At 41.9% G+C, this 27,364-nt stretch overlaps 1 protein-coding gene across 1 annotated transcript in view; it reads right to left on the bottom strand.

Moving 5' to 3' along the window:
- Positions 1-27,364, bottom strand: part of TRAPPC11 (trafficking protein particle complex subunit 11) — a 2,455,228-nt gene that overhangs the window by 1,095,956 nt on the left and 1,331,908 nt on the right. The window contains exon 15 of the mRNA XM_044062556.1: positions 24,546-24,691. Coding sequence (XP_043918491.1) covers positions 24,546-24,691 — 146 coding nt within the window. The remainder of the gene's footprint in view (positions 1-24,545; positions 24,692-27,364) is intronic.

Here is a 27,364-nt window from a genome sequence, read left to right as displayed (position 1 = left end):
GGAGTGAAAAAAGGGAGTGAGCTCCCCCCCTCCAGAAGGCGAGGCGGCTGGCAAGACCCCCATCTGGATCTGGGTGCGAACAAATCTTCTCATCATTTTGGCCATCTCCATTTCACTCAAACTTCTGGTGGAGAGTGGCAAAGAAGCCAATGATGCTGACATAGAAGGTCTAGCCTCCACCAGCTCCAGTGAGAACCTCAGCGACCAGAGACGAGGAGTACTAGGCCTAGAAACAGCCTGGAGTTTCTGGGAAGGACTCGACAGAGCCGTCTGGTCCGGGGATCTCTTCCAAGCCTTGTCTTTCTCCTTTCTCAGTAAATCCCCTTCAACAGGCCCCTGAACAGGAGGATGAGTCCCAGCCTCGGAGGAGGAAGAAGCATAAGCAGTCACCACAGTGACTGCAGCAGTAGTAGCGAGGACAGCCACCCCTGAAGCAGACAGCAGTCCCTTCTTCATCACCAGCTTGGCCTCACGGTCTTTCAAGGCATGCGGGATAAAACCCACGCAAATAGAACAGTCGGTCGACAGATGTGCGACCCCTAAACATACCACCCACAGAGTGTGGCCTTCTGCTGGGAATAACTTATGGCCACACTCTGCACACTTTCTAAAGACAGACTTATTCTGTTCAGCCATGCCAAAAAATAAAGCAGAAGAAATCAACAGTTTTCAAACCAAGGACACACACATGTACGCGCGCACACACACACACACACACACACACACACACACACACACACACACACACACACACACACACACACACACTGCTAAGAAAAACTCTAACTTTTTTTTTTTTCCAAAACGCAATGCGAGGAAGGGGAGGGAAATGAAGTGGAAACCCTGGCCTAATATAACAAGAAAATTCACTCTTACCCCAAAAGTTCTGAGAAAAACACTATTAAAGCAAGCACTACGCCTGGAGCTCCAAGACCACAATGCTAGGCAAAGCCATGGCAAACGAGATCTGGGGGAAGGAAGGAGATGGAGGGGTATTATGGGTAAGGGGAGAAGCTTGGAGCTTGGATCAGATGCTGGTGAAACTGCCATCTCGGATCAGACATGGACCCGTAACAGACAGGCTGAAGAGCAAATGAAGTAAACTACTTTGGATCACAAAATTTAACAATTACTCACTGAAAGGCCAAGGCTTGAGAGGAGGAAACTGATGCATCTAGTCTGTGAAGCAGCAAACGAAATAGGTAATCTCTGTGAGGAGCATTATAGGTAGTGCCTGGCTCAAGAGTTTGGAGAGTGGGAGCTGGAAGATGTGGCTGAGTCGGTTCTGAGGTACGGAACCGAACCTACTGTGAAGGACTAGGTGAAGATTAACATCAGATGAAGAATTTTCCATGACAACTACTTCAAATCATATGTAACAGCAGGTTTGAAAGGTGGGTGGATCAGCTCTGACAATACGAAATTCAAGTCCCAAGGTGGAATAGGGTTTCTGTCTGGAGGGCGAATTAAGGAAGTACCTCTGAGGAATGCTTTACAAAGTCTGTTTGACATTATAGCGGTACCATTATCTGAGAGAGTGGCTTGACACGGCTGCTCAGCAATGTGGCAACGAGATCTGAGGTAACTGGGAACAGAGCATTCTGGGCACGACCTTGGCTCAAGAGTTTTTGGCTGACGTGAGCTTGATATTGGCCGACTCAGTTCCGAGGACAGAACTGATAACCCATCAGTAAGGAATGAACGAAGATTAACAACATTAGATCCTTTATTTGCAGAGTGTCTATCCTTGATCCAATGTACTATATAACCTGGACTGGGATCAGAGAAGATTTTGCTGTGTTAATAGTGATTCCCAGGTGGTCTGACAGCTTCAAAAAGTAGTCTCTGGCTTGACAAACTAGACGCTTGGTGGGAGCAACAAGGAGCCAATCGTATCCCCTGAAACCTCAGATGAGCCGCTACAACTGTCATGACCTTGATGAACAGCCTGGGGGCTGTGGTGAGACTGAAGGGTAGGGCTCAAAACTGATAATGACTGGCTCCTAGCTAGAAGCAGAGGAACCTCCTGGAGCGTCTGTGAATCTTTATATGGTAGTACGCGTCCTGGAGATCTATCAAGCACATCCAATCTTTCTCCTGCAGATAAGGCAGGATGGATTGCAATGTGACCATCCAAAACTTCTCCTTGGCAACTGACAGGTTGGAGGTGGAAAGATCCAGAATAGGTCTTAGGTTCCCGTTCTTTTTTGGCACCAAAAAGAACCTGGAGTAGATGCCTGATGTGGACTGGTCATGGGGGACGGGCTGGATGAATCGTTTCTTTAGCAGCCTATCTCCAGCGCTGCTACCTCCCTTTGTGTGGGTGGTACATCTGAGAGGTGTTTTGGTGGATGAGGGAATTCCACAAAGGGGATAGAATAGCTTCTGGATATGATCCTAAGCACCCAACGGTTTGTTGACATGGACTCTCATGCTGTTAGGTGAAACGAAAGACAACCCCAGACTGCCTTCAGAGCACAGCAGTCAGGCAACCCCTCAGTGCTGCTGCGCGGGCCTGTCCAAGAACGGTTCTCGAGACCCCATGTTCCTCAGACACCCTCTGCCTCTGGGGCCGGCGTCTATGAAAACCCCCCCTGCCTCTGGGGGAAGATGAGTCCTGAGCATCCTGGGAATACTCAGACTTCTGGAACCACATCTTCTTTTGCCTTCGCTGATTCCTGGAGAAGGATCTTTGAGGGTTAGAGAAGTGGATCCCGATGGAAGACAGTGTCTTCTCATCCTTTTTGCTCTGGACCAATGTCACATGAACGGTCTTCCCAAACAAGGAAGAACCATCATAAGGGGCATTTGCAAATGACGCCTTAAAGGGCTCTGTAAACTGACACAGCCTGAGCCAAGCGTGATGCCTCATGGCAACGCTCGACTCAGCCTCCCTTGCCGCTCCCTCGGTGGCATGCGATAGGAGATGCATGGACGTATTAGATACGGCTTTTAGAGTGACCATCTGCGCGGAAAATGTGCATTTATCCTCCAGCGATATGGACTCCAGGGACGACTCAGCTAGCTCTTTAACATGTCGCACTGTAGTCGGGTAACGTGTGCCAGGTAATTCAGCACCCTTATGCAAAAGGCAGCTGAGGCATATACTCAATTCCCTAGGTGATCCATCGTCCTGGACTCACATTTGGGAGGATGGACCGTACAACTTTCTTGGGCTAGTTCTTTCTTGATGGCTGTTGCTACCACCATAAAGTCTACAGGGGAACCTTTGTTCCAAGTAGGTCCATCCGAGGGGGGACTTAGGATCTTGTCTTGGCACTTCGGAAATGGCTCCACGATGTCTGGTACCGTCCATGCCCAGGAGGTGATAAGGTCCACCAATGGATCTGCGGGAGGGGACACCCAAGAAGTAGATGGGCACATCCTGAAGGCCTCCAGAAACACCAACTCGTCCGAGGTAGGCTTGGGGGTGGACCACACCCCCCCCGTTGGTGCAGGATTTCCATGATGTCTCCCCAAAGGAGACATCATCGGGGGTGATCTGGGGGGAGCCTTCCCCTTCCTCCAAGTCGGTGTCCTTGGTCAGGGACTCTGTGGGGGGAGTCCAGGTGCCTCCTTTTACACATCCGTATGCGAGGAGCCTCTTCACTGGGACTATCCGAAGCGGACTTGCAAACCATCTGTTCAGCAAAGGGAACTGTCTGGTGCACATCGGGCACGGGTTGTCCCGGAGTGGACAAAATGGCTGAGATCGCATCCACAGCCGAGGAAGCTGGGGCGGAATCCGAGGAAATAATCTGGGGTCTCGACCACTCAACAGCATCCTTTCCACCACATCGAATGCCAAAGGAGAACAAGCCTCCTGGGCCACCGGTAAGGCAGCTGCCCTCCCCAGACTCAATGGGGGGAATTGGAGCTGAGCCTACAGGTGCCGAGATGGTGAAGGGGGGGGGCATAACCTGACATGGCCTGAGCCAATGGAAACCCTGCTTCAGATCTGACGCCCAGGCTATGGCTCTGAGAGCTGCTCGGGTCCGAACTCATCAGATCCGATGTGCTCAGGGTAATGGCCAGTGTCACGGTACAAGGTACCATCGGCGCTGCCCCCTCGACTCTGAGATTCCTCAGATCTGAAAATTCCGATACCGGGGGTCAGATCAGAGAAGGAGTTATTGGAGTGAAAAAAGGGAGCGAGCTCCCCCCCTCCAGAAGGCGAGGGGGCTGGCAAGACCCCCATCTGGATCTGGGTGCGAACAAATCTTCTCATCATTTTGGCCATCTCCGCTTCACTCAAACATCTGGTGGAGAGTGGCGAAGAAGCCACTGATGCTGACATAGAAGGTCTAGCCTCCTCCAGCTCCAGTGAGAACCTCAGCGACCAGTGAAGAGGAGTACTAGGCCTGGAAACAGCCTGGAGTTTCTGGGAAGGACTCGACAGACCCGTCTGGTCCGAGGACTTGTTCCTAGCCTTGTCTTTCTCTATTCTCAGCAAATCCCCTTCAACAGGCCTCTGAACAGGAGGATGAGTCCCAGCCTGGGAGGAGGATGAGTCCCAGCCTGGGAGGAGGAAGAAGCAGAAGCAGTCACCACAGTGACTGCAGCAGTAGTAGCGAGGACAGCCACCCCTGAAGCAGACAGCAGTCCCTTCTTCATCACCAGCTTGGCCTCACGGTCTTTCAAGGCATGCGGAATAAAACAGACACAAATAGAACAGTCGGTCGACAGATGTGCAACCCCTAAACATACCACCCACAGAGTGTGGCCTTCTGCTGGGGATAACTTATGGCCACACTCTGCACACTTTCTAAAGACAGACTTATTCTGTTGAGCCATGTCAAAAAATAAAGCAGAAGAAATCAACAGTTTTCATACCAAGTACACACACACGCACACACACACACACACACACACACACACACACACACACGCACAAACACACACACACACACACTGTTAAGGAAAACTCTAACTTTTTTTGTTTTTCCAAGACGCAACGTGAGAAAGGGGAGGGAAAGGAAAGGGAAACCCTGGCCTAATATAACAAGAAAATTCACTCTTACCCCAAAAGTTCTGAGAAAAACACTATTAAAGCAAGCACCATGCCTGGAGCTCCAAGACCACGATGCTAGGCAAAGCCACGGCAAATGAGATCAGGGGGAAGGAAGGAGATGGAGGGGTATTATGGTTAAGGGGAGAAGCTTGGAGCTTGGATCAGATGCTGGTGAAACTGCCATCTCGGATCAGACACGGATCCGTAACAGACAGGCTGAAGAGCAAATGAAGTAAACTACTTTGGATCACAAAATTTAACAATTACTCACTGAAAGGCCAAGGCTTGAGAGAAGGAAACTGATGAGTCTAGTCTGTGAAGCAGCAAATGAAATCTGAGGTAATCTCTGTGAGGAGCATTATAGGTAGTGCCTGGCTCAAGAGTTTGGAGAGTGGGAGCTGGAAGATGTGGCTGAGTCGGTTCTGAGGTACGGAACCGAACGCACTGTGAAGGACTGGGTGAAGATTAACATCATCAGATGAAGCATTTTCCATGATAACTACTTCAAATCATATGTAGCAGCAGGTTCGAAAGATGGGTGGATCAGCTTTGACAATACGAAATTCAAGTCCCAAGGTGGAATAGGGTTTCTGTCTGGAGGGCGAATTAAGGAAGTACCTCTGAGGAATGCTTTACAAAGTCTGTTTGACATTATAGCGGTACCATTATCTCCAATGTGAAAATTAGAAATTGCTGGTAACTGGATCCTAAGAGTAGCTGCAGCAGCTCCCTCACTTAATAATTTGGCTAAAAATTCTAGAATAGAATGCAAAGGAGCTGTAAATGGATCTATGTGATTAAGATTGGACCAGGCCACAAATCTTGGCCATTTACTCTTGCACAGTTTCCAAGTAGAATTCTTGTGGGAAGAAAGCAAAATGTGTTTTACTGGAGAAGAAAGCAGAGGAAACCTGGCTATCATGGGAAGCGGAGCAGCCAATCAGTTTGAGATTGTGTAGGCTGGGATAAAGTTCTTCTGATGGACATGTCAGTAGATCCGGAGCCGGATGCAGGATCCATGGACCCTGGATAAAGAGGAACCATGTCTGTCTAGGCCAATGGGGGCAATTATGATTACTGTGGTAGAAATTTGAGAATCAGAGGTATTGGTGGAAAGCATAAATAAGTCCCGGGGGCCATTCAAGAACAAGTGCATCCCTTGCTGACTCCCCCGCTGGGGGATAAGGGCAAAATAGTTGCTGCATTTGGCAGTGATGGGTGACGCAAAGAGATCACAGCAAGGCTGGCCCCATTTGTGGAAAATGTCTTCTGCCACTTTCTGACTGAGGGACCACTAGTGTGGCCAAAGAATGGCTCTGCTCAGTTTGTCTGCAATCACATGTGAGTTCCCCATAATTTGCGTTGCTATGAGAAAGTGATTGGAGAACTCTGTCTATTGCCAGACCCTCAGAGCTTCTCGATATAAGGGGTAAGATCTGGTTCCCCCTTGTTTGTTTATATACCAGACAACAGACATGTTGTCTGATTGAACTGCTATTGTACCTAGAGGGAGAGAGTTCTTAAATGCTTGCAATGCGAGGCGCACCGCTCTCATCCCTAGAATATTTATGTGCAAATGGACCTCATGTTCTTGCCAAGTGCCTTGGACTGTGTTCTCGACATAATGCCCCCCCATCTGGGATGTATCTGTGCTCACTGTAACTCTGGGCTGAGAGAGAAGAAAGGAACAGCCTTGACAGACAAGGGGAGAGTTGAGCCACCATTAAAGGTCCCTTTTGCAAGAGTTGGTTAGTATAATCTTGTGAGACACTGGAAGATACCGAAAGGACTGCTGTGTCAAAATTAGCCACTGGAGGATTCTCATATGTTGTTAAGCTAGTGGTATTAGCAAAACTGAAGCAGCCATTTTGCCTAGCACCTGTAGGACTAGTTTGGCAGAAGCCTTTCTCTTGTTGATCAGCATCCTTACATAACACTGAGGATCATGAACTCTTTTTCTTGGGGAAGTTTTGCTGACATAATTGATGTGTTTATTTGTGCTCCTATGAGAAACAAGGATTGACATGGCTCTAGAGCAGATTTTTCGTAATTTATGGTGATTCCAAGGGATGAATAAAGTTGAAGGGTGTAGTCCCTGGCTTTCTGAAGAAGATGCCTGGTCGGGCGGAGATGAGCCAGACATCCAGATATGGAAACAAACAGAATATTTTGGATCTCAGGAGAGCTGCTGATACTGCCATGCATTTGGTGAACACTCTGGGGGCTGAAGTGAGACTAAAGGGCAGAGCTCGAAACTGGAAGTGACTGATTTCTAGCCATAAGCGTACAAACCTTCTGGATCGTCTGCTCATTAGAATGTGGTAGTATGCATCTTGAAGGTCTATGGAGTACATCCAACTGTCTTTTTCCAAGAGTGGAAGTATCAACTGCAGTGTTAACATCTGGAGCTTGCTCTTTTTCACAGACTGATCCAAGATGGTCCCCTGTTTTCTTTGGAACTAAAAAGAATCTTGAGTAAGTTCCAGATCCTTTCTGGTCTGCAGGGACTTGTTGGATGACTCTTCTGTTTAGCAACTTTTGAATTTCCAAGGTTGCCTGTTCCTTTTGACTGGGTGGAATATCTGAAACTGATGTGCTCATAGGAGCAGGATAGGCAAAGAGAATGAAATATCCCCTGGATATTATACTCTGCACCCAGCTGTCATGTGTAATGCTTTGCCAGATTTCTTGGCGCAGAGACAAATGACCCCTGACTGCCTCCACAGGCAAGCAGTCGGGCACTCCTTCAGGAGTGCTGATAGGGCCCTCCAAAGAAAGATTCTCTGGAGCCCTGATTAAGTGGGACTTCTCTGCTGTGAGAGCAGTGTTTATCAGTATTGTTCCCCCCCCATGCCCCTGGTGGAAATTTCACCTTCTGTGCCATGGAAAGACCTGTGGGATTTTCTGAACCGCATTTTCCCACTATCCCTCTGTCCCTTTGGAAAAGGTCTGGTGGGGGCAGAAAAATGTACTCAACGGCAGATAAGGTATTGCCTTCTTATTCAAACCTGGTGAATGTTTCCTTCACTTTTAGCCAAAAAAAGAGGGGCTGTCCAAGGGGGCTTTAACAAAGGTAGACTTAAAGGGCTCTGTGAAGTCACAGAGGCGCATTCAGTCCTGTCTACAAAGAGCAATACCTGAACCCGCAGCTCTAGTCATTCCATCTGCTCTATACTACATGAGCCTCATGGAAGAGTTTACTACAGAACTGAGGTTGGCGATCTGAGCATTAACTTTATCTGCTACTGCTTCAGCTACAGCTCCTTTGGGGGAGTCTGTGAGTTCCTTTAACAGGTCCCTCTGTAGCCTAGTGAAGTGGGTAAGGTAGTTCAGAGACCAAAAGGCAAAGGTCGCTGATAAAAACACTCACTTCCCATATCTATCCATAGTCCTAGAGGTTTTATTAGGAATATGGTTAGAGGAGCTGGTCTCGGATAGCTCCTTTTTAGTGGCCGCCACCATGACAATGGCATCAAATGCAACTCCTTTAGTCAGAAACACTTTATCCTTACGGGTAGTAATGAACTTGTCTGGTCTTCTAGGAGTAGGTTCTATGGAATCTGGGGTCACTCAGGCCTTCCTAGAGATTAATTTCAGAAGTTCGTTGGAAGGAGGAGTCACCCAAGAGTAGGACAAGAGAGACCCAAAGGCCTTCAGGTAAACTGACTCCTCAGCCAAAGGGGGGTGGACTGCCAGTCACCTCATTGTTTTAATAATTCCAGGATGTCTCTAAAGGAGACATCTTCAGGAGGTGACCTTGGGAACCCTTCTGCCTCATCGAGGTCCATGGCTGATGTGATGTGACAGACTTCTCTGGGGAGTCAAGATATTTCCTCCTGCAGGTCCTCTTCCTAGGGACCTCCTCAGTGGGATGCTCTGGAAAGGTTTCAGAAGAAGGGGGAGTCTCGTGGTGGACAACCCGAGGCCTGGGGTCTCTGCAATCCTGTGGAAGGATTACCTGAGAGGACTAAGACAACTGGCTCTTAGAGGGAGGAACATCTGATGAAGGATGTACCATAGACTTGGGTAGGAGTCAAAACCCTCCTCATAACTTCGATGGCAGATTGCCTACACCCTGAGAACTCCCCTGGATCCGACAAAGAAGTTATCAGAGCTGAAGGCACCCACGTAAGCAGCGACAGAAGCTCCAAAACCTGAGGTAGGAGCAGAACTCACCCACGCTGAAGCCCCAAGAGGCAGAGTCTGATCTGGAGAGATTTGAGCTGGCTCAGAGGATCCGACCAGAGAGTGTCGGCTCCTAGAGGTGTCCTGCTCTGAATGGGAGGAAACACTCAGAGCAAATGTCTGCTCCAAGGCAACCGATGGTCCTGGAGCCAACACAGACACAACCTGGAGATTGGAGTCTTTCAGCCCCGAAACAGAAGGACAGATTGGAGGAGGAACAGTTACTAGGGAGTTGGACTGCATATGATCCATTTCCTTTGGGCTGGGATCCTACAGGAGTTTGGCCAGTGCAGGAGTCTTCAGCAACCTCTGCACAACCCTATCCATGTCCTCATCAGATAAGCTCTTGGTAGACCGAGTAGAAAGAGATGGGGATCTAGATTTAGCTAATAATGGCAATGGGAGCCATGAAGGCACTGGTTCAAGTAAAGGCAATCGGCTCTGATGTGGAGTCCCTGTCGGTGCAGAAAACGTTGGGGCAGAAGCTTCTGTCGGCTCTGAGGTAGTCTTGGATCCAGACCTGACCATCTGCTCCAAAGATACTGGTGGAGCAGACAATTGAGGGTTTTGGTCTCGACTCCAACAAAGCTTTTGGAGCCAAAGATGGCCTTTTTAAAGTCTTGTCTGGAGATTTTGATGACTCTGAAGAAATAGCCCCAGAAAAGGGGTTTTTAATAAATATTTTAAAATGAACTTATTTTTACACTCTGTAAGCACTCTGTGATTCAAAGCATGACATATGGAGCAAGTTTCATGGAGATGAAGAGGCCCCATGCAATAAACACAGAAAATGTGAGAATTACTAAGGGGCATCTTCTTCCCACGTTTTTCACACTTTTTGAAACCTAATGGTTTCCCTTCCTGGTTTTGAGACATAGTAACTGAAAATGCATACACACCCAAACACGCTGAAGCAGAAATTGAGAAGGGCAGTGGGAAATACTAAGAGAAAAAAGTTTTTTTTAAACAGTACACACAAAAATCATCCTCCAACTTAAACAGACAATTAAAGGAGGGAGGAAAGGGACAGAAAATCATCCTCTAGCTAAAACAGATGACGATATTCCCCCTTTAACGTAAACGGGTGGAAACTGGGTTAGGATTGCTCACACTAGCAAAAAGAAGGTAGAGTAATAAAGAAAAGATAAATGACTAAGAAAACAAAGGTCTAACAGATAATAATAATAAACGATTAGCAATACTTAGCCCAGAGCTTAGCATTACTTAGCCCAGAGCTTAGCAAACAGGAACCTCTTTGCTGTGCGGCAAACAAGATCTCAGGTTATAGAATAGTTGCATTATGGGTAGGGAAAATGCCCATGAGTTTGGATGAGGACCTTGAGCTTATGTAATGGCCGAGACAGATCCAACGGATTGGATCCGACCCCATCAGTGAGAATAAAGACAAGCTTGACAACATCACATCAGTTGCTTAATGGCAATCTTTCTAAACTCATGCATATTATCAAAGTAATGTCTTATTTTCTGTTTGGCATTCTGCAGTTGCTCCTCTTCTTGTTCTGTGAGAATCCCCCTACTTTGCAATACTTCAACATTTGTCAGTCCCTCTAAAAAAATTCTTGCTACTTCTTAACCATATCTCCCCTTTCTTTTATTTCCACCCTATTTTTAAACCCACTTTAATTTTATTCCACTCCCTAGCTATATTTCCAGAAGAAAATTCTCTCTCTCCTAATATTCCTGAATAATTTCCACTACCCATTCCTTAAATTCTTCTCTTTTCAACAGATAGGTGGGAAAGCACCAGTATCTCATTTTTATTTCATTACCCTGTGTTTTATTTTAGTTATTATTGGCACATGATCTGAAATAGTTACTGGGTGTGTATCAAGACCTTCAATTAGATACCCACACCTCCAGGTTGGTGGCAAAGCACAAAGCATCAGAGACTATCCATGTGCAACTAACAGTGGGTAAAACTGCCTTCCAGTTTATAGCCTGCTACAGACCACCCTCCCAAACCCAGGAACCCTATTCGGCCTTTCTGAGAACACTGGAAAATATGAAGGTCTCTCCAAACACCATTATATTGGGTGACTTCAACTACCCAAACATAGACTGGGAGCATTACTCTAGCTCCAACACCCTAGCCCAAAGGTTCCTAGAATTTATAAACTCAAATGCTATGGAACAACTTGTTACCACTCCCACAAGAGGGGAAAACATACTGGACCTGATCATCACCAACATGGGGACTCTATGCTCCAGACCAGAAGTGGGTCCCTCACTGGTAAGATCAGACCATAAACTAATCTCACTGGATATTCACATCCCGACCCCACCCCCTGCCCAGAAAACCACAGTGAAAAACTTCTCTAAAGCAAATTTCACACTCCTCAAAACCGAGGTGGAATCCTTCAAAGCCCCCAGGCCTGTGGAAAATACGGCCCAGACCGTAGAATCCTTTATAGATGCATTCTATGAACACCTTCAAGAATGCATGGATCATGCGATCCCAAATAAAACCAAGACCCAATTCTCCAACGGCAGACGTCCTGTCTGGTGGACCCCAGCCATAAACAAACTATACAATAGAAGGAGGAAGCTACTAAATGATAGAGCAAAATCCCAAAAAGGGAAGGCATCACTGATCAGTATTAGCAAAAAACTACGGGCACTCATAAAATAGTCTAAGGGCAGCTTCGAGAGAAAAATTGCACAGGACACCAAGGATAATCACAAGGCTTTCTTTAGTTATGTTAGGAACCTGGGTGGTAATTCCCAGATATGTTCAGAATTAGTCCAAAATGACAAAAAATACACTGAACCCACAGACATTGCCAACATCCTAGCTGACAGGTTCAGCGCAAACTTCTCCCCCCCCCACCAAAAGGGCAACTATCTATCCCAGAGTGCTGCCCCCCTGACATCTCAGATGCTCAGGTAAGAGCCGCCCTCTCCAAAGCAAAAAACACAGCATCAATGGGACCAGACGGTGTCCCGGGCTGCGTCCTACATGAACTCCAAGAAGAGCTAAACCCAAACATAAAACTACTGGTCAATCTCAGCCTTACTACAGGATATGTGCCCAAAGAGTGGCGTAAAGCAACAGTGGTCCCTCTCCATAAAGTTGGTGCCCTCAACGGATCCTGGAAACTATCGCCCCATAAGCCTGACTAGCTTGGTCTGCAAAGATATGGAAAGGATCATCATGGACCTCATAAATAAAGATATTGGGGACCTACAGAAACTGGATCCTACCCAGTTCGGCTTTGGTAAGGGCAGATCCTGCCTCTTAAACCTGGTTGATTTCTTTGAAACAGTCACCAAGGCCATTGATGAGGGGAAGGTGGTCCACACAGCCTACCTGGACCTCGCAAAAGCCTTCGATACAATACCCCACTTGGGCATTATAGATAAGCTCACCAGCTTAAATATAAACCCCTATGTCACTAGATGGACTGCAAACTGGCTCAAGGACAGAACCCACATGGTTAGAATTGCTGGAGCCATGTCAGACTCCAAACCAGTTACAAGTGGTGTCCCACAAGGCTCAGTCCTGGGACCTCTCTTGTTCGGTATATATTTCTCGGAGGTACAGGCCAACACGGAAGGACTGTGGCTGACCAAGTTCGCAGATGACTGCAAACTGGGCGCCATAATCGACTCTCCAGCTGACACAAGCATCCTCCAAAAGGGCCTCATAGAAACAGACAACTGGTGCCAGAGCCATGGCATCAAGCTAAATGCCAAAAAGTGTATAGTCATCCCTTTGGCAAAAACAAAGTGCCCACAAATTACCACATAGGTGGTAATCCATTAAGTACAGAAGAAGTAATTAGGGACCTGGGGACCCAAGTTGATAGCAATCTCTCATTTGACAACCACGTGGCCAAAGTGGTTAGAAAAACATTTTATATAGCCCACCTAATCATGAAGGGATTCACATTTAGATCAGGGGAGGTCATCGTGCCTCTTTACTCATCAAGCCCATAATTGAGTACAATGCCCCTTTTGGGATGTACCTTACCAGACACCTGCAGCAACTGGAAAGACCCCAGAAGTACCTCACCAAGAGAATCAAAGGGCTCAAACAGATGCCATATGTTGCCCGGTTAAAGAAACTCCAGCTCTACTCAGTGGCATACCGCCTGTTCAGAGGCGATCTGTGCCTGACGTATAAAGCCATGTCCAACCCGGAATTAATGGACATGCTGCACCTCTGAAAATCCAAATCCCATCGAGCTACGCGCTCGAGAGACTTGAACCTCAGCACTGAAATAAATAGGACATGCTGGAGGGACAGATTCATAACCCAGAGGCTCCCTTTACTCTGGAATAAAATCCCAGTCCAGGTTAGGCAGAGTCCCTCATTGACTCTCTTCAAGAGGAATCTTGATGAGTGAATGGGAGATCGTAGGTTTACCCTGGGTATCACTTCTGTGTCACTGTTAGACAGAGGCACAGTATACTAAACTCGAAAAAGTGCATAGCAAAATAAATTTAAAATGGGTGGCGAAAGCCAAACACATTCTGGCTAGGCTTATAAAGGCCCTAGGGCAGATAGCCTAGTATGAACCTATGAATTAAATGCACATTTTCCTGTGAAATGTAAAGTCTGTCTAACCTAGCCCAGTTTTTCTATCTTGGGGAATAATATGCAAATTAACTCTATACTCCTAGTACTGAATTCACATCTTCCATGCTAAACATTTTCATAAATTTCTTCAAAACCTACCCTCCTTTGCAATATTTTTCCTTCTAGGCCCCCCAGACACATCTTCACTGCTGGAAATCAAATACCAGTCCCCACCTATAAGTAATGCTCCTTACTGAACGCCAATTATTTCTCCCAGAATTTTCTTAAGCTCCATTATAGCAGTTTTAAGTGGAATACAAATACATGCCAGTGCAAAGCTCCTCCCTTGCCAGTAGCCCCTTAATAATACAATCTACCATTATCTGCATAATCTTTTTCTATCACTACTGAAGCTCCTCTTGCAGCTCATGCAAGTACTCCTCTTTTCCTTTGTCCCAAGTATGCTGCTGAATAACCATCCTGAAAACGTTTAGCAAATTCATGTGTTCAGTTCTTTCTAAGTGTGTCTCCTGTATAACAGCTCTTTGCACTCTACATTTTTTAATATAGTTCACTACCCTTTCTTTTTTGTATTTACCTGTTAGATCATTGGCATTTAAAGACATTACAGAAAGCATCACTGTACTAAAAAGTTATTATTCTCACCATTTAGGTATAACAGCTTTTTTGTTAACTGCCTAGTTCCATCTCTTGTGTTACATGCATACACTGTTTGCAGGTTGATCATTTATGCAGTTGTTTCTTGTAACACTTTGAGCCTAAGTCACATCTTACAAACCTTTTTGTTTTATTGAAAGCCCTCAAACAAAACCCCAATACCCCCTAGAGCCTATTAACTTAATAATAACATGCAAAACTATGTACATCTTCAAATATTGAAGTTTTACTGTCGTAACAGGATCAAATGTTACAAACTGACAGCCACACTTACAACATTGAGTTAACCTAAAAGAAAGTTTATCCATGATGAGACAGATGAAAATGGGATATTATCCCAGTCAGACTCTCCTGGTAAACAAATGTCAGATAAATAATAAAACAAATATCTTGTTTAAAGAAGCATCCAATAATTTGTCTTTAACATAATCAGGTAAAGTGTAGAGGCAAAGCCAGGAATATCTCAGAACTGTCCAAATAGCAGCTGCTCTTGATGATGCATCAGCATGCATCATACCTACACTTGATGAAATGACTAGCAATCTGTGAGGCAAGAGCTGAGCATATTTTGTAAAGAACTCTTAGTGTCACAGTCAGCTTAGGTTGACATTAATTTAGCCATATTGTCAAAAATAAAAAGCCTATATCCAATCATACTGGTCTAGTAATTAATGGAATACAAGCAAAGTGGCAAAAGTATATACTTTCTTTCAATAGTTCTCCAGGCTTTACAATCCTTGTCATTTGGTAAGACATTGGTGGAAGGCAGTAACTGGGAAGCTTTATCTCATTCCACAGAAATAATTGCAGGATCAGAGAAAGATTTTTTTTCTCCGCAAGTACTTATGGGTGCCAGGTACTTTATAGAACATGTCTAGCTTCTTAGGTGCAGGAGTCTGGGATATAGAAGCCAGAGAAGCAGATAAAAACACACATTAAAAAAAAAAACAGGTGGAATAGCAGAATTTGGAATGTCCATATGTAATATGTCATAATATCTCTACTGTACTTCTGAGACTTATTTGCCATCCCAGATTAAATGATGCATCACTTTATGAACTGTATCAGTAAAGGAAAGCTGCTCTTGCATTTAGGCTGAAGACAAAGTATTTTCTGATCTGACTCACAGCCTGTAGATGAATGAAAGTGGAAAGGATAATCAACAGCTTCAGACTCAGGTTCTAAAGATGGTTCTTTGAAAGAAGACTCCATTTTTCTTTTTTTTGGGACATGGCCTTTAGAAAGTCCTTAAGGGACTGTAGTCACATTTCCCTCTCTTTGATGACATGAAATTATAATTTTCAATAAGAGAGACATGTGGAAAGGGACTTCCAAGATGGCTGTACAATGATTAACAGCTTAACTCTAACTCTCCCACTATGAAAACAGAAACTCAATAAAGAAGACCATATACTTTTGTAGTTATGGGTAAATTTCAAGAAATGGCTAGTAAGTGTACTGCCTGGATGCCAGGAAAAAAGAAATGCAGAGCATCTGTAAAAAAGCAGTTACAAAAAGTGAGGAAGAAACACTGATCTGGGAAAGTTCTGTAGCTGTACAGCAAAAGGCAATTCAACCTCCAGATGTGATTTCCAGTAACCTACAAGAAGAAATAAGACCTGGTTAAAATAAATGAAACACTGATTGCAGTAAATCAACACAAACAAAAAAGGCTAGAAAAAATGAAGAAGCTTTAAAAAGATATTCAGATGAGGTGATAAAGCTGCAAAAATCAGAGTCTGAAATGAAAAAAGGGCTGGCTGAATATGAGACTACTCAGGAAGACATATTTCAAAAAATAATAAGTTAGAGGACAGAGCACATAGGGAAAACCTGAGATTTTCATCTGTACCAAAGAAAGTGGAAGCAACAGACTGCATTAATTTTATGAAAGCACAAATAAGCAACTTGACTGGTAATTCACAGCAGGAGCTGTTAATTGAAAGGGCACATCATATGTATGCTCCAAACCTGGCTATGAGAAAGCAACCTACACCTTTAACAGTAAAGATGCAATCCTACCAGCAGAAAGAGTTGATTCTGACAAAATTATGGCAGGACAAAATACTAACAGTGGGAGAGAGCAGTGTGTTTGTGAAGAATGATTACTCATTAAACATCAGGCAGAAAAGGAGTAAATCATTCCACTATTCAGGGAATGTCAAGACGCAGGTGTGAGAGTCAAACTGCTGTACCCACACGTCTTTAAGGTATTCTTCCTAAAATGAACAAAATCATTTTTTGATAAAGTGCATGCTAAGAAGGAAACACAAAAGTTTGTCCAAAAAAAACTGAGCTGTGAAACAGAAGGAGATTGTGCTTCTTGTTCTTCTGGTAATAAAGACCACAGAGAGATGGCACATGTGAAACCTTTTCTAGTTTCAAATGAAACTGTTGGAGAGAAAGAAGAGAGTACGAGAGTTGACAAGAAGAATTGAGAGTGCAATGGAAATAAAGAGACAGGCTTTGGGAGATGGAGATAACAGTAATAAAACCAGTAACAATGTGGGATTACAATGCAATAATTATATTTGCGGAATATGACAGAACAAGAAAATCTGGAAATAGTGGACTTTTTCAGAATGTGTTGGACTTGTGGGAACTCTAAAGTATATGCTCTACTTCATGTCATTAATGTTCAGAGACATGCTTTGGGGAGGGAACAGAGGAGAGAAAGTTAACTGTAAGTAAAGAAAACATGTTTTTACTTAACAGTACTATTTTGTGGTGTAACGTTTTCTCTGCATGCTATAAAGTAAGTTTTGCCAGTTAAATTTAAGTGTAATGGGGACTGTAAATAGGTGTTGCTGTTCTTTGTTTTCCTTTCTTTCTCCCTTCCCTTCAATTTTAAGAAATGTAGGCACTGCAATGTAGAAAAAGCCTGGTTAAAAGAGCACACCAAAAGAAAAATTAATGTGCTTTTTCTCATTCTGGCATGGGAGAATAACTGGATTAGGGTCTTAAACTGACTTAGTAACATGTTTTAAGAGAAAGCAAGTAACTGAAAAAGAATATTATGAGGCTTTTTTTCTAGCAAATGAATGTATGCTTAGTAGAAATTCCACATCTGGCCCTCATGTCTCCATGGAAACAATCTGATAAAGAGAAATTGGTTATAGTCTGGTGAAGAGTGACTGGCTGGAGAGAAAAAAGAAAAGAGAAACCGGCTAGGAGATAATGTTCTCTGAAAGCATTCAGGAGTTTTCCAGAGCTACAACGATATGACAAAACCGATTAGCACTTAGTAGAAGCACATGCTGCACCATGCGCCTTAGTAAGGATACCCTTTCTTTTGGGTTAACTCAAGTCTGTAAGTATGGATGTCAGTTTGTGACATTTGTTCCTATTAGGAGGGTAAAACTTCAGTATTTGAAGATGTACATAGTTGTGTGTGTTAGTATTAAATTAATAGGTTTTAGGGGGTACTCGGAGTTTTTTTGAGGGCTTTCAATAAAACAAAAAGTTTTGTAAAATGTGACATAGGCTCAAATGGATATGACATGAAACAACTATACAAAGGTTCAACCTGTCAAGCAGTGTATGCACATAACACAAAAGCTGGAACTAGACATTTAACACAAAAGGTGTTAAACATAAAAGGTGGGAATAATAACTTTTTGCTACAATGATGCTTTCTGTAATGTCTTTAAATATCACAGGTCTCAAAGAAAGAAAGAATAGTGAACTATAATACAAATGTAGAGTGCAAATAGTTATATTACAGGAGACACTTGGAAAGAAGTGAACACAAACATTTGATAAAGAAAGATTTTCAGGATGGTTATTTAGTGGAATATCTGGGACAAAGGAAAAGAGGAATACTTATATTAACTGCAAGAGGAGTTCCAATACTGATAGAAGTGGATGAAAAAGGTAATGGGAGATTTGCAGTGCTAAGAGGGCTACTGGCAAGGGAGGAGGATTACACTGGCATGTATTTATATTTCATTTAAAACTGCTATAATGGAGCTTAAGAAAATTCTGGGAGAAATAATCCATTTTCAGCAAGGAATACTACTTATAGGTGCGGACTACAATTTGATTTACAGCAGTGAATATGTGCCTGGGAGCCCAAAATGGAAAGTATAACAAAGGAGGGTAGATTTTTTTAAGAAATTTAAGAAAATATTTGGCATGGAAAATGTGAATTCAGTAATAGGAGTTCGGAGTGAATTTATATATCATTCCCCAAGATATCAAAAACTGGGCTAGGCTAGACAGAATTTACATTTTACATGAACAAGTGCATTTAATTAAGTCTTGACATACAGCCAATAACTATTTCAGATCATGTGCCAATAACTAAAATAGAAAGACAGAGTAATGAAATAAAAATGAGAATTGTCTTTTTCCTACCTCTCTGCTGAAAAGAGAGGAATTAAAAAATGGGTAGCTGAAAATATTCAGAAACTATTCGAGAGGATAGAAATTACTTCTGAAAATATAGCTAGGGCGAAGTGGGATAAAATTAAGGTGGAGTTTAAAAACAGGGTGGAAATAAAAGAAATTAAGCTATAGTTAAGAAGTAAAAAACAAATATTTAGAGGGACTGAAAGTTTTGCACAAAAGGGGAAAACTCACAGAAGAAGAGGATCAACTGCAAAATGTTAAGCAGAAAATAAGGGGTTACACCTCGATAATAAAAGAGAGTTTAGAAAGACTGCTGTTAAGCAACTTTTTTTGATAACACTACAGCACAAAAACGTTTAGCACAGTGACTTACGCAAAGGAAAGTAGAAAGGGATGTCGACAACCTTAGGTAGCCTATAACAAGGAAGGGAAAAAGAGATCCTGTAGAGGTATTAGAGGAAATTCTATGAAAGTCTGTATAAAGCAGAGAAATATGGCAATAAAGAAAAGATACAAATAGAAATGTTTATGGAAGAATTAAATATGCCAACGTTAGCAGTAGATGAGGTTCAGTTACTAACGGTTAGGATAGGAGGAGATGAGATAAAAATTGTGATGTATAACCAATCTACAGGAAATTTCCCAGTAATAGATGGTATTCCTGTGGAAGATTGGAAGCTAGGAGGGAAAAAACTGATGCAGATCTAGAATGTTTTGTTTAACAGTATTCTAAAAGGGGGAGAAGTACCAACATACTGGAGGAAAGCAGTGGTAGCTGTAACACTTAAAGAGGGAAAAGATCCAACAGACTCAGCTTCATACAGGCCCATTTCAATACTAAACCATGACTATAAAGTGTTTGTGTCTAGAACAGCTAAAATAATAGCAAACGTAATATTAATATTGACAGATATGGATCAATGTGGTTTTGTGGAGGGGAGGCAAACAAATGACATTAACAGAACATTGATCATCCAGAAGGGAGGAGAATGTGAGGAAATACCACTGCTGTTGGTGGGTCTTGATGTAGAGCAAGCATTTGACATAATAAGCTGGGACTTTATGATCAGGGCAATGGAAGCATTTGCATTTCCTGAAGAAATTATAAGGTTGATCAGGAGGATATACAAGGTATCAGAGGTGAAAAGTAAAGTGGGTAGGGTCCTATCTGATAATTTCTGCTTGAGCAAAGGAACCAGGCAGTGGTGTCCTCTTTCCCCTTTGTTAGTTGCATTATATTTAGAACCACTGGCAAAAACAAATAAGGGACTTAGAAATTGAAGGATAAAATTGGTATGGTAGTCAAGAAAAGCTGACTCTATTCGCAGATGGTATTATTTTATACCTGACAAAACCAGAAATAGACATTACAGTGTTGTGGAACATTTTGAGACAGTTTCAAATATTTTCGGGATACAAAATGAATGCAGCCAAACAAAGGCAACAGAGGTAAATTATGTACCCACATGCAAATTAGTTCAGCAATATCCATATTTATGGGGATATGATAAAATGAAGTATTTAGGAGTATGGATTAAAAATTATTCTGTTGTGGCAGCTAAGGATATGTAGGAAGAGACTAGACAAAAGATAATACAAAAACTGAGAAAATGGAAGTTTTGTTATATGGATATGGATAGTAAGATACAAGCAATTAAAATGTTTTTAGTCCCATTAATCTTACACACAGGTCAGGCAAATTTTTATCAACCACAGGAGACATTATGGATAGCAATTAATAAAGAGCTGAAGGACTTTATCTGGGAGGGAAAGACAGCAAGAGTCAAGTGGGATAAGTCGATTATTCCAGTATAACATTGGGATTGGGATTACCTAATCTGAAGGGCTATTTCAGAGCTACACAGTTAAGGCTCCTATATACAGCACAAGCAGAAAACTGCAATTCAAAGGGATAATGATGAAACAGGGGAGAAGCTCAATAAACAAGGAGAGACTGGGATTTTGAATGCAGGCCTTTAAGGAGAATAACAATAATCATCCAGAATATTACATCTATAAGGGAGCAGAAAGTATCCTAAGAACTAAGCCAACATAGGAATGGAGAAAGGAGATTCTGCCAATAGGGATGATTGCAATTAGGGAAATAGACAATAGGCAAGAGGGGGCTAGAATTTATTGGAGAACACTGGCAAAGAAACCAAGGTATTGGGAGCAAATATCACCAAAGCCATATATGAGGGTAAGGTGGTTCACACAGCCTATTTAGATCTCGCCAAGGCTTTTGACACCATCCCCCACTCTGGAATTATAGATAAACTCACTAAACTAGGTATAAATCTCTATGTCACAAGATGGGTTGCCAACTGGCTCACTGACAGAACCCACACTATGAAAGTAGCAGACTCCAAATCCAACTTCAGACCAGTGAAAAGTGGAGTACCACAGGGTTCAGTCCTGGGTCCTTTCCTGTTTGAAGTACAGGCTAACACAGGAGGGTCTTTGGCTAATGAAGTTCGCAGATGACTGCAAACTAGGAGCCATAATCAAAACTCCAAAAGATGTGGACATCCTACAAAAGGGCCTCGCTGAGACAGATGCCTGGTGTCAAAGCCATGGCCTCAAGCTCAATACCAAAAACTGCACTGTTATCCCTTTTGCTAAAAACTGTACCCCTGAACTACCACATAGGCGGTAGTCTACTTAACACTGAAAGTGTGATAGGGACACAGGTGGACAGTAGTTTCTCCTTTGATAATCACATCACCACAGTAGTCAGGAAATCCTTCTACGTGGCACACCTCATCACAAAAGGTTTCTCATCCAGGAAAAAAGAGGTCATTGTTCCCCTCTATTCATCACTCATTAAACCCATTATAGAGTACAACAACTGTAAAGGCCGCATAAATACCTCACAAAGAGGATTACTGGCCTCAAACAGATGCCCTATGCAGACCGTCTCAAAAAACTGCAGCTTTACTCTGTCGCATATCACCTACTCAGAGGCGATCTCTGCCTAACACACAAAGCTATGTCAAACCCAGAGCTTTTAGACATGCTCCATTTATGAAATCCCAATCCCTATGAGCTACATGCTCTAGGGACCTAAAACTTGTCACCACAATAAACAGAATATGCTGAAGGGATAGATTCCTGTCCCAGAGACTTCCCATACTCTGGAACAAACTACCTATCTATATCAAACAAAGCTCCTCATTAGCACTCTTCAAGAAAAATCTTGATGATTGGATGGGAGATAGGAAATTCACCCCGGGGATCACTTCTGTGGCTCTGCTAGACAGTGGCACAGGAAAATAATTTTCTTGGGTGGCGAAAGCCAGGGTACTTTTGGCTAGGCTTATATAGGCCCTAGGGCCAATAGCCTAGTACCTACCTATGAATCTATAAATGACTAGAGAGGAAAAGAAGATAGAATGGGAAGATGCCAAGAATTTACTTGGACTGCAGGTTAGAAATTGCCTTCCCTATCAAGGATTGATATCAGAGTATAGGCAAAGAGAAAGAAATAGGGGGTTCCTAAATGATGAAAGACAAGTATTGGTAGAGTTTTTATTAGAATCTAGAACAGAAGCTGCCATTAAAAAATGAATAATTAGTAGAGCGTATAAAATATTGCATGACAACTAAAAGAATCAATCAGAGGAGGCTAGAAAAGATTGTGAAGAGAAATTGGATAAGCAATTCACAAAGAAACAATGTGAGGATATATGTGTGTGTCCCTCAAATTTGCAACAAAATCTAGATGATTTAGGATTTCTGCTTGGAAATGTTTACACAGACATTTTTTTATACCTCAAGTAGACTTCAGAGAATTTTTCCTCAGGTAGACAGCAAATGTGGTGCGGGAGTTGGCAGAATTTAAGGATTCCCTGCGGGATGCACTGTTGGAGATACTGGGTAGGCAGATGGGTGTGATGAGGGAAATGATTTTTCTGAACTATGATACACAATCGGAATTGCCTAGACATGGTAAGGCCTTGCTGTGTCTAATTATGTTTGCTGCCAAAAAAGCATTTACTAGAAAATTAAAATCTAAGTCTAAACCAACTTTACTAGCAGCAGCAAATATAGTAACTGAGATAAAACAACTGGAATTGAGATCTTTAGAAAAGGGTAGCAGCAAACAAAATAAGAAAAACAATACATACAGTGGAAGAATGATGTTTAGAAGATGGCAGGACTTAAACGAGCTATATAATGTTTGACTTGAAATGATTGGGTTAGTTACAAGTGATGTATAATGTTTGCAAATGGGAGTGTGCCAGTACGGTTTGTGATGTAAAATGCTTGCAACTAGGATTGTGTCTGTGTGGGTTGTTTTCATTTATATAAATGTATGATTGCCTATGTTGTAAGTGATGGTTTAATACAGATGGAGCTTAGGTTATATGATATATAGCAATATATGTGAAGTATAACGTTTGTAAATATGAACTTGTTAATACAGTTTAATTACTTTTATATAAATGGAAATTTGCCTATGTCACAAGTAGTAATTCAATAAAGGTGTTTAAAAGAGAGGAATGTGGAAAGGAGGAACGAAAGTAACTGGAATAGGCTGTGGGGCTGACAGGACATGACTCAGATGAAGTCTGCATCCACACACTAATGACAGAAATGTTTGGTGGATTTTCATGCCCATACGTCCCTTAAGTACCAGCACGTAGTCTCATGAGCAGGTCCATAGGTCAGATGGAAGGCAGAACAGGAAGATGCCTAAGTTTCTGTAGACTGGCCAGATGTATAGTACCCTTGGCAAGATGCATCACACATCCTGTAATTCAACATTACTGCAATAGTGATGTAATGATGAACATCTAAGACTGTTTCCCTGTTATTATTATCAATACCATTTTTCCCATTTTTACATGAAGTTGGGATATCACATCAACATTAATCAATGTGGCCAAGTCATCTATAGCCCATGCTTACACTGACATGTAAAAATTGCCTTTAGGTGATTTAGTTACACTGATAAACATGACACCTTTTCTACCAGCAATTTAATAATTTAATTTACTAGTTTACTACTCTCTTGCAAGGCTCAAACATCTATATATATATATATATATATATATATATATATATATATATATATATATATATATATGTGTGTGTGTGTGTGCGTGTGTGTATGTGTGTGTGTGTATATGTGTAGGTACATATATATATATATATATATATATATATACACACACACACACACACATACATAGATATATATAAATACACACACACGTATATACATATACATATGTATGTATATATATATATATTTATATATATATATATATATATATATATATCGATTATTTTAGTCTTTTTATTCATTATAAGTTAACATTACATTTCTAACTTTTTTTTAATCCCCACTAATATTCATCGTTTGTTGAAAAACATTACCATCACACGAAGACACAACAAGGTGTGCTGTCAGCATTTTAATACCATATTTCTATATGACAGACCAAGCAAACACCACCATTTCTGAAATTTCTGTAGAAGTTTGATATGTCTGAACATAAAGCATAAACGTTTTGTGACGTACAAAATAAGTGCTCATCTCGCCTATGTTAAAAAGCTTGATGGGGGAGACCAAAGATTATACAACTGAAATGCAGCTACAACTATGGAAATTACTTTGTTTTTCCATCTCAGATATACCTTACATGCAGAACACAAAATAAACACACATTATTATAAATTTAGAAGCAAAATCCAATTTCATTTATAAATTCTGATAATGACACGTGAAACTTGAGAAGAAACCTTTAAGAGACCAGGTATTTTGTTAAAGGATACCTCTGCCTAGCAATTCCATGGAATAAGTGATATAGTCCTTCACTTGAGCCATCAGGTAAGCACATTTCAGAGCTGTTGTCAAGATAGATGTGAGCAGAGTCCACCATCTTTCTGAGCGATAATCACACATCACGTAGTCCAATAACCTAGGTTTATAAAAAGAAAGTACTAATTAAGAGAAACCATTGCAAAAATCAAACATACGAAGCCACAGTTTGCTGGAGGAGAAACAATCTTTCCAGGTCATATGCAGTTTAATTTGCATTATACTGGTACTCTGAAGGCAGTAAGCAATGACAAAATATTATAAATGCCACATGTTCGCTACTATAGTTATATAATACACTGCAATGTATTATTTCTATACTACTGTGTTCAGTGGCGGATTATAATAGACATGACTCAGGGAGTTGTCCAGGACCCATGACTTCAGAGGGGCCCACTTCAGCAGTCAACAACATGGAATTAATTCAGCATTGCTTCTTACAACTGTATTATGTTTAGCACTGACAGCACATTTTGGTTAATTTATGTACTGAATAAACTGTTTCTCCACAGCTTTATAAGCTGTTTTAAAATAAACTATTCAAATGTCATTGCGAGTATCCATTTATATTAGGAAGGCTGAAACTACTTTTTGGCACATGCAGTATGTGCTCACTCACCCTCCTCTGATGCTCAGGGAGGATGAAAGCAATCTGTGTCAGGAGCATCAAGTAGCAATGGCAGGGAACTGTAATAGTCTCAGGTGGCAGGCAAGTGTAAGCTATTTTTGATTTTGCAGGATGTCCCTGATTGCCAATCATCCTAAAATTATGGTTTTATGACAAAAAGATGAAGACTGCAGTCACTCCTATGTTTGTGGTTTTGCAACTGCAGACTTGCAATTAACCCAATAAAATGGACAGGTGAATTCATAATTTTAACAGTAAGAGAAGCGTCCCTCATTGTGAGTCTTAAACGTCAGTGTTCCAACAATGTTGTATACTGAAAAGGTCTGTCATACAGTCATTGGATCATTCCTATTTCTTTCTTTTTTTTTTTTTTAACTACTATCCAGTAAACATTTCAACTGCCCCGATTTTGCTTTATATTTTTGCCCTGACCCTTGTAAAAGTTTTGACTTTCCTGCAAATCACTGAGGATTACAAGCAGTCAGTAATGCCACACAGAGTTTCATACTTTTTATTGTTCAGAAAATGTATGTTGATACAGCACCAATTGTTCTATTAGTTTGCTAATTCTCTTAAAAAATTATTTAAAAACTTTGGCTCTTTGTTACCCACCTCAACCTTTATTTTTGCCTTTGTCCAGAATTCTTGAGTAAAGAGATTCAAAAGTATGATAGCAAATAATATTGAATTACATTACCTTATCAAAATACATTTTTTTAAGTATGATCAAGGGCACTTTAATCACGTTACGAGCATACTAGCTGAAGCTTTTAGTAAGTGTTTCATGTTTTGTTTGTACGTTCCACATTCTAAAAAAAAAAAAAAAAAAAGAAAAGTGATCTCTGTGGTATCCCCGAAGTCTCAAACAACCCACTAAACAAGTATAGTGGGTTCAAAAACAAACAAAACAGTGTAAGAAACTTCTCTGTGTGGACGATTTACAGTCCATATATCTCTAGAATCACTGCATATTAATCAGATCAGACAATAGTAGTAGAAATAGCGAACTTAAACTCGTCTTAAGTAAAAAAAATATATATATATATATACATATATATATATATATATATATATATATATATATATAATTTAAAATATTGTACAGAATTAGTAAGTGTTCAAAAGTAATCCAAGCAAGGCAGGCAGTCGGTTTCCAGTCGAAAATCCTTTATTAAGTACACGGACAAGGGATCTAAGCAAAACAAAAACACAGTAACAGCGTTCTCACAAGCTTTCTAAATATATATATATATATATATATATATATATATATATACATATATACTTTTTATCAAGCAAGGGAGTGGTTTATTGTGCTGTAAAACAAATAGCTATACTTCAACCACTTTCTTATATATGCACATTTCCAAGGACACCAACAATAACAGAGGGTTAAACTTATTACTCCGCAGTAAAAGTCTACCAAGTATAATATAGAGAAGTCTCAGGGCTATAGATTAGCTAGAATTACCACAGAGATGGAACCATTTTTGAGAAACCTGAACAACTTAGAGAACGATTTTCTAGTGAGAGGCTATGAAAGTCAGACGTTAAAAAACATCCTGGAACCCACTGTTTGTGTCTTTCGGCTTTTCCCGGTTAGGCGTCGCCACAGCAGAACTCCAGTCCGCTAATGATTGGCAGTTGATTTTTACGTACCGGCTTTCCAGGCCTGACGCACAACCTTCAATGAAGGTACGCCCATTCACGCATGTCTCGACGCAGAAGACGCTCTAGCTGAGAATCGAACCGGACAGTGTCTTACTGTGAGATGACAACACTGCCGCAGCACCACCACCACGGGTCACTGAAAAGGACTGAAGCACCTTCACTCAACCTCCCCAGTAGGAGAATGTTAAGAAATTCCACAGAGAATAACAAATGCAAAAATAGCTGCATCCTGACATACACTTTGGATTATCACAGTATCAAAAATGTTATTGAAGAAAAAGTACAGTTGTACCTACCATAAATGTAGATGTTCGAGTGTATTCACTGTTGCAGTCATTACACTTAGGTTATCCTGCTGGCAGGCTACCCGCAGTCGGCCCGGATTCCAAAGTCCTGGTCTGGCGTTGGTTGCTGTCGCCTCTTCCCTGACGTCAGTGCGCCAGGGGTATACAAGATGCAGCCGATGCCATTTTC

This window comes from Protopterus annectens, chromosome 2.part1 (assembly GCF_019279795.1).
Source record: "Protopterus annectens isolate FY-2018-M chromosome 2.part1, PAN1.0, whole genome shotgun sequence".
NCBI lineage: Eukaryota > Metazoa > Chordata > Ceratodontiformes > Protopteridae > Protopterus > Protopterus annectens.
The sequence above is the reverse complement of the archived record's forward strand: the minus strand, read 5'-3'. Positions and strand labels throughout refer to the sequence as shown.